This window comes from Aulonocara stuartgranti, assembly GCF_965226115.1.
Source record: "Aulonocara stuartgranti genome assembly, chromosome: 11".
In the NCBI taxonomy this organism is placed as follows: Eukaryota; Metazoa; Chordata; class Actinopteri; order Cichliformes; family Cichlidae; genus Aulonocara; species Aulonocara stuartgranti.
This window is the reverse complement of record NC_138947.1, coordinates 10,296,596-10,308,826: the sequence shown is the minus strand read 5'-3', so window position 1 is coordinate 10,308,826 and position 12,231 is coordinate 10,296,596. Positions and strand designations below refer to the sequence as shown.

The following is a 12,231-nucleotide window of genomic DNA, read 5'->3' as shown; positions in this document are numbered from 1 at the left end:
AATTTACCTCAATTTCATGATGATTTACTAAAAAAATAATAATAAACGGTTCATATACATAAATACCTTCAGCTGTTTGACTGATATGTGACCATTGTTCGCAGTCGAATCCGTTTTATAGTTACATCATCCAATTAATTTATAGGCTCAGTTACATAAATTTATATATCAATTTGGAAAAAATGCCTTACGTCTGCTGCTTTGAATGAGTCCTACTTAATTTTACATCATAAAAAGTTTTGAAAACCACAATGGGGCAAGGCGCACGTCTTAATTCAAAGAGATTGTATTACATTGCGGCTCGGGCTATAAACAAGCACCCTCAGTCCTGTGAGTTTTATAGGCAATAAAACGTAATTAGAAAGCCAGGAAAAGTCATAGCTTTTGGCCTGGGACTCCTAGCAGGCAATTCACACAGCAAATTTTCTTTTTCTGCGTTTAAGTATGGAGAGGCAATGAATCTCTCGCAGTGCTCCTTTTTGTGTGTGTCTTTTTGTGGACTATATGCTACCAGACCCACGGCCACGCTGGAGAAATTCTCTCAGCACAATCTATGAACATAAAAATGTAATACAGCAACAAAAATTACACATTTATACAGCTTCTATTTTAATTTTAGTTTATATGTGTTCAGTGCATTCACAGGCTAATTAATTTAATGGTAAAATAATCCTTTTATATTAACAGCTTATATTGTTTTTTCTCATTTTTGAGAATTCATTTCATTTTATGGCTGATGCTCTTAATAATTTTCATTTATTGAGGTAAAATCAATAAGCTCTCTAGAGTTGCTTATTGTGGGCATATAGTGAGAAAAAAACCCAAAACGCATCTGAGTTCAATCAATGTAAAATTTTATTTCAATAAAAATATTGTGCTCAATTATAGTCCAAATCCATATAAAAATAAATGTGCACTGTGTCTTCTACCAGCCTACTTTAACAGTCCATACAGGCAACAAAAAAAAAAAGAAAAAAAGCTTTGCTTATTTCGCTTTAACTTACCTCATCTATTAAAAATTTCCACCCTGACGCCCTAAACTATAGAGCACAACCGTCTGAGTTACAAATACCAAAGTCGAAACATTTCAATAACTCAGGTTTTGCAGGTCGATTGTTGTGAGTGTTTCTGAGAAGAGGTCGAAAGTCTCGCAGGGTAAAGGCAGGGGACTTTGAGCTGATTCTGACAAACTCGGTGAGAAAGAGGGCGAGGATGAGAAAACTTGGAAATCCCGAAATGAGGCGTCCAGGTCCGGGGAATCGTCATTGTTCGGGCCTATTGTGGACACGCAGATGGGCACAATGGCTGACGGGTTTGGAAAATGTTTCAGATTTTTCTCATTGCTGGTCAGAGGGGTAACAGTTGGGCTTTGGCTCTCTCCATTGTGTGCGTTCTGACAGTCTTGTGAAGTCAACGTATTCTGGTGGAAATACCTCTCCCTCTCAAAGAGCGTCCCGGCGGCGCTGCCCTGTGTAGCCTGCTCCAACTCGTCCTCCGGCCCGTCGTCCAGGCAGGCGTATTTCCCCTCGCTGTCCCTGTTTTCCTTGCTGTGAGTCTGCCTCTTGTGCTTCATCCGCCTGTTCTGAAACCACACTTTCACCTGCTTCTCCGTTAAATCCAGCAAAGCAGCTATTTCCACTCGCCTCGGTCTGCACAGGTATTTGTTAAAATGAAACTCCTTCTCCAGCTCCAGAAGTTGGGTGTTGGTGTACGCAGTCCTCAGCCTCCTTGATGGCCCTCCATCGCCAGCACCACTCTCTGGTGTATCAGGTGAACCTAAAATAAATAAACAATTTAAATAAATTATTAATAGAAAATCCACTGCAAATATAATAATTTAAAACATTCGTAACAGGGGTGTGTTTGGAGGGGAGAAAAAGCGCTATGGGGTGAAACTTGTGGCAAGCAAACACCAGGACTGGGAAGATTTATGGGCCCCAGGCAGAATATGATGGGTCTGCGTGGACAAGACAGGACGGAGGGTGAAGATTAATGAACATGCCAGCTGCTGGCCCGTGTAAGAATAATCTATCACTCTCCATTATTGTCAAACATTAGCACTCTTACACTGCATCACAAGTCAGTGCGTTACTTGATGAGATTAAGAATACTTAAATCAAAATCCTAGACTGGCTCAGAAGGGACGCCCACGCTGCACAAGGCCCCAGGATGGAGCTACTTGCAGAGGGAGAATCCTCAGACAATAAGGAGCCTTTTTTACATGGAGGTTATTAATCATCATGTCTTGCCTTGGGGGGAGAAGTAGAGTGGCGAGGAGTCATCCGTCGTCGCAGCAGGAGCAGCAGCAGGAGCAGAAGAAGATGAAGAAGCAGAAGCAGCCTGGTTCCTCTTGATGCTTTTTTTCTCCTTCATCCACGGGTACTCCGGGGGTAGGGACACAGCCTGTAGCGGGATGAAGCCCTTCTGAGCCTGCTTGGAGCGGCTGTGGCGTGGGTGGACGCTCGGGTTCAGGCCGGGGATGGTCTGCTCAAAAGGAGGAGGAATCAGTGTCGACTGTGAAAGCGCTGAGCTCTTGATTGATGAACTTTGAAATGCATCACCGACAGGGTTAGTGAAAGATGTCAGGCACTCAGCGAGCGACGGCTGGCTGTTGATAAAACCACTTTCTCGCCCAAATTCGTAATTCATCTCCTCCTGCTTGTCTCGGAAAGCTCGCGGGTATTCAGAGGAGGGAAGAATTATAAAGATAAAATATATATATCTCTATATAAATATATGTTTGCGAGGTTTCTTTTTGATAAACTACTTAACTGGTTATAGTCATAGGGAGACCTCTGCCATAAACTATTGCTTTCAGGAGGACATGGTCGGAATTAGACCGTGCTGCTTGTCACATGATTGCATCTGCCCAATGACAATTTGGGTTTTTTATCAAAAGAAGCCACTGTCCCCTATGATTGATCGAGAAAGTCTGAGAGGTAACGCCTCATTCCGGGGGTAGGGGTTGCTTTATTTACACATTTTTTTCCCTCCTCTTCTCAGTTTGTCCACCACTGCCTAACCGCCCCCCCACTCCCACCTTACAGCACCCCGAAAATGCACCACAAAGCCGTGCACGTCTGCCACGGGAGCGCGCGCCCGTGCGAGCTTGCAGTTCACGAGTGTTTATGGGCATTTATTTCCAGCATGGCGCGCCGCAAATCATTGCAGCAGTCACATTTGTGCCTCATAATACCAAGACGCCCACAGTCGTTATCTCTGGCCGAGACGTTAATCTTGAGAGTTTCTTGAGGATTGACTAGAAAAGGAAAGGAAAGGAAAGGAAAGGAAAGGAAAGGAAAGGAAAGGAAAGGCAGCACCAGACACAGCAACATGTCCTCCCCTCCCCCACCGCCCAAACTACAGAGAGAGAGAGAGAGAAAAGAGACAAATTAATTTTCATATTTTAGTCTGATTTTGCATCGATTACATTTTAATCCCCAAATTATTTAACCTTTGATTGGCAGCGTTAGATTTAAAGTCTAAATAAAAATGTGATGTATAAATTATTTGAAGTGTGTTTGTGTGTCTGTGTCAAGGTAAGAAAGCATCTTGGTAATTTAACGTGCATTTGTCACCGTTTTACAGTTTATTGCTCCCTTCCCCTCGTCCAATTTCGTTCATTTTATATCACCTATTGGGATAATGTTGACCTTAGCCGGCATCCATACATTTCAGCATTATTGGTTATAACATAGGGGAGAGCAGAAATGATTTGCCACTGCACTGTGAAGCTTAGGAAAGGTGGGGATCTGATGGCTGTTTATTGCTCAGGCTCTAAACAAAGAGCCCTGGTAGCCCGTGCGTGATCAATCTTTCTCGCCAAAAGGTCTGACAGCTCCCTGCCCTAAGAACACATTTAAACCATCTAACACTCCCTTGGATCATATGTGGCCAGGAAGAGGACGACCTCTCTGTGAGCTGCAGGATGAGTTTTCAATTTAGAAAGGTCGGGATTTCTTTAAAAGCAGGGATGAGACGCATGGGCTTTGCGCACAAAGCTTTTTGCTCTGTTATTTGATAATAAACGATAAATCCAGACGTAACTCTGACCCCTCACTTTTTTTGATCTCAGAAAGGACATTTCTGGCATAGAAAGAAAGAAGAGAAGACTTGACTGGGTGGATGGTATAGAAACGAAAACGGAGCTTCTTCTTCTTTTTTCTTTCTTTTTTTGTGTGCATAGGATCAATTGTTTGCTGAGGTGAGTGGGTGTTGGCATTCAGTAGAAATCCCATTCACTGCCATACCTATCTCTCTGGCAGGAACCATGTAGACAAAGTCTTTGTGTGGCCTGCTTTCTGGAATAATTCTGCTTTTACGCATAGAAGTGATTTTATATATCCTCATAGCGTAAAACGGTTTATTATTGTTTGTAAAAGTGCGTCCTGAATATGAGACATGAGATCTTGTAGTAGAATAAAATCATAAAATATACTTTAACATGTCTTTGCTAAAAGAAAACTAAATTAAACGTTGGTGACTTAGAAATAAATTTAAGGAGGTACAAAAATTAAACGAATTCGACGTAATGGCGGTTAATTCTCTTTCTGAAAATAGCTGCCTAATAATACCTGTCTGAATAAATCACGTCATTCTGCCATTTATTTATTTATCTTAATTTGCACATCATAATTTTAAAGCACTTAAAGACGCTGTTTACTTATTCTGACACATTTTTTGGAAACGAAAGAACAGAGCCCTGTTCAAAATATAACCCCCAGCAATATTTGATCATATTATAAATACTGAGAGCTGAAAACGTGAATATATTTCACATTTCGTACTGCTACAAAATTTGAATCGATGCTGTTATCCGTGTACAGATCTTTGACGACCTGAAGTCGGTTTTTTTTTTTGTTTTATTTTATGTTGCTTGTCCTGAACGGCAGACGAGAAGAGGATGATCCGTGGACGTGAACCGGAGTGGCACGTTTCCCGTCTGTTCTGAAACAACGAGAGACATCTGGAAGGCAAGGGGGCGAAACACTAATGCGTTGTTTTAAAGGGGATATATTTCATTCAGCACATATTCTGTTTTCAGACAGATACCGTGATATTAAACGTATTAAAAAATAGAAATTTTTAGTAGCTGGAAAATTACAGCGTGTCCATGTGCTTTTGTTTTGGATTTTATTTTATTATTTGTTTGTTTTTAAGCGTGAAAAATATATTTAATAATTATAATAATGGTATAATCATGTGTGTAAAATAAAGGTGATTTGGAATGGTGGAGAGGCCTGAGTGTTTGCTGCATCTTTTTGTCGTTTGCGCTGCATCATATCACAGCATGCTCTCCCTGCGAGAGGACACTTAAAACGAAATTGCATGGGTGCATTCAAGGCGCACAGTAGCTATAATACTCTGGAAAACACATTTAGGGTTGAGCCTGTGTGTGTGTGTGTGTGTGTGTGTGTGTGTGTGTGTGTGTGTGTGTGTGTGTGTGTGTGTGTGTGTGTGTGTGTGTGTGTGTGTGTGTCCTGGAAACAAAGCAGCGTTCACGACGACAGCATTTTCATATTACGCTTTTATTTATTGAGCCGCCTGGATTCATGGGAAGATTTGACAGATACTCCAGGCGCACTATAGGCCTGCAAATCAAACATTATTTTTCCCTCTAAGTCGACATGTGAAAATAAATAAATAAATGAAATCTCATAAAATTCCATTTTTGGTGATGAAAGCAAATAAATAAATGGCGTTCATGAATAAAGCTGGTCGTATATATACATATATATACGACCAGCTTTATTCATATATATATTTATAGATATAGATATATAGATATAAGGTTTGAAGCGTTTCCTGTGCTTCCCAGTAAGATGACACCTCTCCCACCTATAACCCACTTTTAGGAGACAGCCAGCCTGTCTGTCAGTCCTTTCCCTGTTTGACTCAAGTGGGCTATCTCTGCTTAAAGCATAAGCTTTAAAGAAAGAGTCTTTCCCCTGAAGACACGATAAATCTAAGGTTTTTTCCATGGTTCGCCTCGTAGGTCAATCCATTATATCTGCAAAATGTTTGGGCTTCTGCTAACCCAGACACATATTACAAAGTTAACCTCACTTTCCACGTTCTCTTTGGGATTTGTCCAAAACAACAGGCTACTGGCACTGAGGATAAGTGGATGGAACAGATTCCCATGTGCTCACGACTTTACTCCTCTGAACTTCTATTCCAGATTTGACTTACAGCCTCCTCTGCCACTGCTGGTGTCATGAGGTTTGATGTATAGGGGTCACCAAAGGTCACGGCAAACAACGTCTAAGGAACTTTGTTTTTCTGCAGCAGGACTCCCGGCATGGCTGTTTGCACTGAAACTATCCAGCCTAACATTCATGAGGATCAGACCGGAACCTTCGGCCATTTGCACACAACAGTGTTTTCTTGTGTCTTAAGGAGAGTTCACAGATGCCATAACAGCGCAGTAAAACAGCATATGCATAATGTTTATGTTTTTGAATTTGTCCTCAAAGTATCCCTTCTTCCACCTCACAAACTGATAAAGACACATACTGATCTACACATGGATGACCATTTCAGGTGACAGAGGGAGAAATGGAGGAACTGTAGTGAAAGAATAGGAGCCTACTCTCGGTTTTTCAGGACCTCAAGTCTATCATGAGACATAAGCTAACGGCCATGCTCCCGAGACAAACTTAATCACGTGGCAGTAATCATGATCGGTGGAGCATTTTGGTGTAAATTATCTGTAGGCATGTGAGTGCAGGAATAAAGGGGGAGGTCACAGCAAAAATCAAATGTGAGCTTTCCCCTGCTCAGTAGTGCTATTTATCCATCTAGATTATTTTTGGTGTGAGCTACAGAGACGCCCGCCTTCTTTTGAACATAATGGAACTAAATGCTACTCACAGATATCTCCAGGCATCGATCCTGAACAGAGGTTTGTGGTGCGGATGGTGCCACAGGATCTAAACCTGAGCTTGATTTGCATGATTGAATGATTTTGAACACTACAGGGCACTTAGTTCCATTACATTCAAGAGCATCCCACACCCACACAAGCTAGCACAGTTGAGGAAATAATACGCAAATTAGATCTTGGGGCTAACTGCTTCTCTATACAAATAAATGGCATGATGACAGATGATCGAGATTTTTCTTACATATATTATTTAAAGCATCCTAGTACTACTGCTGAGTGACAAAATAAAAATATGTAGGCTTGATTTTGAGTGTAACCAGCCTTTTACTTTCATTTTTGTTGCATGAGATAAAGCCGTATGTGTAAATAATCTTTTAAACTGTACATGGGCTGGATTCATGAGATAACCCCTTCATATTTGCTATATTTTTCTCAAACCAGACTAAACAGGTCAAAATTGGTGAATAACAAAGTCTGTTTTTAACTATATAACAATTTTTAAAGCATGATATGAGTAAAATAATCATAAATGAAGCTGAAACATGGGTTAGATATTCATATTTATGAAGTAGAGGTCTGAAATCGGTGGGGAGTGGTGTTTAGTCGCATCATCATGAACGCATCATCCTTTTTGAGCACTGTTCTTCAGATTAGCCGCTGCCTCCACCTGCTGGTGGTCAGAGAGCAGCAGCATTCACCAAAGCATGGAGCTTCAACACCATCACCAGCACAGTGTTTGACCCCGTTTATTTGTTTAAGTGTAAATTAAAATAGTCAGCTTTACCAGAAAGAAAAATCTGTTTGGTCATTCAATGTTATTTTTATAAACGGTCATTTTTATTGGCAGATTCCTCAGTTTGTCAGACATGCTGCAATAGTGTGTCTGCTGTAGTGACAAAACAACAAGCTTTTTTGACCGAGACGGTCTAATTGTTGGCGGGTGGCTGTAAAGTAATTAGACGTTTTAAAACAGAACCATTTGCACCCCCCACCCCCACCCCTTGTGTGTGTGTGTGTGTGTGTGTGTGTGTGTGTGTGTGTGTGTGTGTGTGTGTGTGTGTGTGTGTGTGTGTGTGTGTGTGTGTGCAAATGGACAAATATTACATATCTGACTATTGGCCCACAGTATCCTGCAGACAAATAAGAAAAATAAAATCACGTACAATACTAAAGTGGAACAATAATCTCTTTTAACTTTCTCTTACAGGTAGGCCTCTGCTGTTTGCAGTCGAACGCTTTTATTTTGTTTTTCCTTTTTCTTTCTTTCTTTTTTTAAGGATTTAAGGATTAAGGACAATTTACGTAATTGTGACCGTTTTACTGCTTTGTAATAAATATTCAGTTTAATAAGCAGAGAAGGACTATTATCAAATGCTGACCATATCTTAAAGATTTCTCGCTCGTCCGTAAGAGTAGCTTTTTTAATTGCAATACATAGATAATTATTAAAATACAAATTTATACCAGCAGGCCTTGGCATAGGACTTTTTTGAGTTAAAGAGAGAGAGAGAGAGAGAGAGAGAGAGAGAGAGAGAGAGAGAGAGAGAATGGCTAACTTGGCAAACCTTAGCTTGGGAAGTTTCGGTGGTTCATTTGGGTTGTTTGCGCCATAAAGCTCGATGGTTACAGCCCAGAACTTGTAGTAAAAGTCTATTTTTATCGTTTTCTTCCTGCAATAAAACATTTCCCCCACTTCATTTAATTTGTATATAACAGAAGCAAAAGCTTTAACTTCAAAAGAGAAAAAAGAAAAGAGAAAAAAGGATTTGAAAACATTTCACGATCGAAACAAAGGAGCATTTAAAAACAAAATCCTCTAGCACCATTTAGGAATTTAAATGTTGGTTCATATTTGTGTATTATTGTTGGGAGAAATTAAATACAAAAATGACATCACATTACTACTTTTATTTAATGCTACACAAACTACACTTTATTTTAGGTTAAATCAAGAACGATGAGGTATTTTCCGTGTGCGCAGTATGTTCACAAATGCATCAAAATCTTACTATTAAAAAAACAATATCAAGTTACCAAAACAATAACTTAAATAATGCAAATAGGTAGCTGAAAGACATTCAGGTAGTCAACAGATCCATGCAAATAACAAATGGCCTAAGGTAGCTATCTGTGTGCGGCAGTACAACACATCTAAGTTCTCATAAAACACTTGTTCCTCTCAATATTATAAGAAAAAAAACACCCAGCATTGTTTCAACAGCACTAACTTTACAACAACATGTGTTACAAGAACATTAAGGACAGACACCAGTTTTCCCTTTCAACCCCTCACCCCTCCCCTCCCAACCAGGCTCTAATCCCAGGTCTGTCCAAGAAAAAACAAAGAAAAAATGAAAACAGTTAACTGTCTCTTCGCCGGTCTTTGTTTTCTTTCTTCATCTTCATCCTGCGGTTCTGAAACCAGATTTTTACCTGTCTCTCGGTCAAATTCAACAGTCTCGCTATCTCGTATCTACGATCCCGGGGAAGGTACATGTTAAACAGAAACTCCTTTTCCAGTTCGAGGATTTGATGCTTTGTATACGGGCAACGTTTTTTTCTGGTGGGCTTTGCGTGAAGCCAGTTGGATGACGGGTTATCTGGAAACCATGAGACAAGAGAGTTAACGCTATCGAGATTAGTGTAAAATTAACAAAACAAAACAAAAATAAAACAAGTCCTGCTTATTCGTTTTACGCACAGTATGACTTTTTTCTTTAGAGACATTCTTTTTTGTCTGCTGAGAGGCAATTTTGAGGTTTTTCTCTGGCAATATTTCTGCCGAATTTGGAAAAATGCGCAGAATCTGACGTGAATATTAGGGTCATAGTCACCTTATTTATTATTTTATTTATTTATTTATTTTGGATATGATGTTAATCAGCTAGGAGACCGCTATGTCTCCGTACCTTTGAAACAATGCACTCTTATAATAGCGTCATACGCGTTTTCAAGATGATACAAGCCAATGGCATTCAAAACAAATCCTCCACATTCGCGAAAAATTAAACCCTTTTGCTTATGCTATCTAAATGTTTACATCGAGTGACAATAATAAAAATCCAAACCCTGCATTGCTTACTTGGATCCACCTTCCTTTTTTCCTCTACTGACGGATTATCTTCAGTGGCTTTAGACGCAGTTTCGCAGGGAATCTCCACTAGAGACGCACCGTTTTCAGTGTCAGACAAAAGATGCGTGTGCGTCTCCAAAGTTGTGCATTCCGCAGTCCCAATCAGGGGTTCCGGTTTTATCTCATAGTGCATGCCTGTCGATGGTAATCCCGTCAAACACAGGGACGCAGAGACTGGATCCAGCGCCCAAGAGCGCGTAAACATGCCATCGCTGTCCCCACTCGGGTAAGGGTGATGTATATATGTCGGAGCGGTAGTGTTTGGAGTGTGGGCCGAGATGGCACTCCAAGAGCCACCAAAAATAGAAGATTTCGCCTGCAATGGGCAAGACTCCTGTCCGCCATATTCGGTGACCACCGCCTGCTCCACCCCTGCGGCTGACGAGGAATACCTCGGTGCCATATCCTCCTGCTCGGGAAGAATGCGCGAGTCAATGTAATAACTGGTCCCCAAAGTCGACATTGCAAAGACGCAAAGTCAGAAAACGGCACTCTACAGTCCTGCAGCGTTTAGAAAAAAACGTTTCATTGCATGATAAGCTGCTGCTGTCGTGCGCCAGCTAGAAACTCAATGCGTCCAGTAAGTTGAACCTTGCCCAAGACTGGATAGGGCGCCCCAAACACGTGACCGTGGGACAGAACAATAAATAATAAATCAGCCTAGCGCTCGGCTAAATGGCCACCATTTTCCCCCACCATATTTTAATAGCAAATCCCCGCGCTTTTATTGGGAACTATTTCGTTTATAAGCAATAAACGTTATGAATTTTGTCAAGAGAGCGTATGTTAGTGTAATCAAATCTAGCTGTAAATAGGGACGGGGGTAATAATCCTTTAAAGTATCCATTTGTAAAAACATCAAACAAGGTCTTCAGCTGATATATATATATATGTATATATATATATATATATATATATATATATATATATATATATATATATATATATATATATATATATATATATATGTATGCATGTATGTATTCATAAAAAAGCATCATTGGGTTATTTACCCCCCATCAAAAAAACAGACTGTAATACTTTAATGACCTCTATAAAACTTCTAATATGTACAAAAATTAGGCTCGTGGTAGCGGCAGATAAAATATGTCAAGATTTTACTTTTTTATATATACAAAAGCAGCAAACACGTCATTAAAGAATCACCAGGCTTTGGAAGATTTAAACATTCTGGGACAGTTTCCAAAACGCACATAGTTGCGTCTGCGTGTCTGTGGGTCCACTTTGAAGGCAATCTAAAACGGAAAGTGGGATGAGGTTATTTGGGTGCCATATACCAGGCCCCTTTTATCACGGGCAATTGGGTTGTTTTTCTTAAGGTTACAACCTGGCTGTCTAAGCTAAATATCACCAATAAAGCTCAGCCTTTGTGTCCTTTCTCTGGCTCAGGCAGACGCATCCGGCATTTGGAGGCAACTGGCAGACTGCAATGATCATAACCGAGGCCTTGTCTGTCCTTTCCCCCTCTCCAGGACGCATACCACTGCGAATTCTTTCATATTCCTGCTTCCAACACTGCTATTTTACACACATGTACTCACAATCATACAGAGCGGTGACCTTAAAATTATGGACGTGGTTAAAACTTGGTGTTTCTTTTTATTATTTTTTAAATCCCAAAGTGTAGTCATGTGGACTTGGCTTTATAACCAAAAAGAAGGGGAAAAAAAGTGGTCTATCCCCTTTGCGCAAAGCCATAAAACACATTATTGCACTTTTTGGAATAATACCTTTTATGCCTCTGAAGCAGTGTGCGCCGAGCAATTAATAAATGCAATTAGTAATTAAGAGCGATTCACTTTTCATGATGTGACGAGTTTTACTGAGGTAATCAAGGCAGTTTTGTGTTGTGGGAGAAATAATATAGCCCAACAACATGAGACTACCTAAACCACTCCACAGCCCGCTCTCCTCTTCTGGGGTTTTTGATTTATTTTCTTTCTTTCTTTTTAAGTGTGAAATTTTGCTTAGGTGTAGCCTGTTTTATTACTAGTAACAATTTTAGAAATTTCCAAAGGCGAAGAACTCAGTGTACAGGCAGTTAGCAACCACAAGTTGATATCATGCACCAAAACGGCTTTATAGCCCCCCATTTGGAGCTGCTTTTCGTCAAATTAGTCAGAGTGCGTTATTGCTTAGGCGTCTAGATTATGGATTTTACTATTTAAAAAATTGAATGCAAGAAAACCTA

The 12,231-nt window shown here is 40.3% G+C and overlaps 2 protein-coding genes across 3 annotated transcripts; both read right to left on the bottom strand.

Moving 5' to 3' along the window:
• Positions 1–837: 837 nt before the first annotated feature.
• On the bottom strand, positions 838–2,680 carry hoxa2b (homeobox A2b). 2 transcript variants are annotated; one of them, XM_082552687.1, is made up of 3 exons: positions 2,566–2,680; positions 2,250–2,484; positions 838–1,776 (listed from the first exon to the last, which is right to left on the bottom strand). In XM_082552687.1, exons 1-3 carry the CDS (start codon positions 2,647–2,649, stop codon positions 1,088–1,090), a joined length of 1,008 nt encoding a protein of 335 aa, XP_082408813.1. In that variant the 5' UTR covers positions 2,650–2,680; the 3' UTR covers positions 838–1,087. The 2 variants fall into 2 exon arrangements, with proteins under 2 accessions (XP_082408813.1, XP_082408812.1); XM_082552686.1 differs by having other exon boundaries at positions 2,250–2,680.
• Positions 2,681–8,785: 6,105 nt separating this feature from the next.
• On the bottom strand, positions 8,786–10,698 carry hoxa9b (homeobox A9b). The gene is made up of 2 exons (XM_082550715.1): positions 9,969–10,698; positions 8,786–9,486 (listed from the first exon to the last, which is right to left on the bottom strand). Exons 1-2 carry the CDS (start codon positions 10,480–10,482, stop codon positions 9,248–9,250), a joined length of 753 nt encoding a protein of 250 aa, XP_082406841.1. The 5' UTR covers positions 10,483–10,698; the 3' UTR covers positions 8,786–9,247.
• Positions 10,699–12,231: the final 1,533 nt, after the last annotated feature.

What these genes read in the sequence shown, in the direction of transcription:
- hoxa2b (XM_082552686.1), bottom strand. Translation starts at nt 2,649, where the DNA reads ATGAATTACGAATTTGGGCGAGAAAGTGGTTTTATCAACAGCCAGCCG. An exon ending in ACTCTACTTCTCCCCCCAAG is followed by an intron (nt 1,777 to 2,249) that starts GCAAGACATGAT and finishes TATTTATTTTAG; the next exon opens with GTTCACCTGATACACCAGAG.
- hoxa9b (XM_082550715.1), bottom strand. Translation starts at nt 10,482, where the DNA reads ATGTCGACTTTGGGGACCAGTTATTACATTGACTCGCGCATTCTTCCC. An exon ending in AAAAAGGAAGGTGGATCCAA is followed by an intron (nt 9,487 to 9,968) that starts GTAAGCAATGCA and finishes CATGGTTTCCAG; the next exon opens with ATAACCCGTCATCCAACTGG.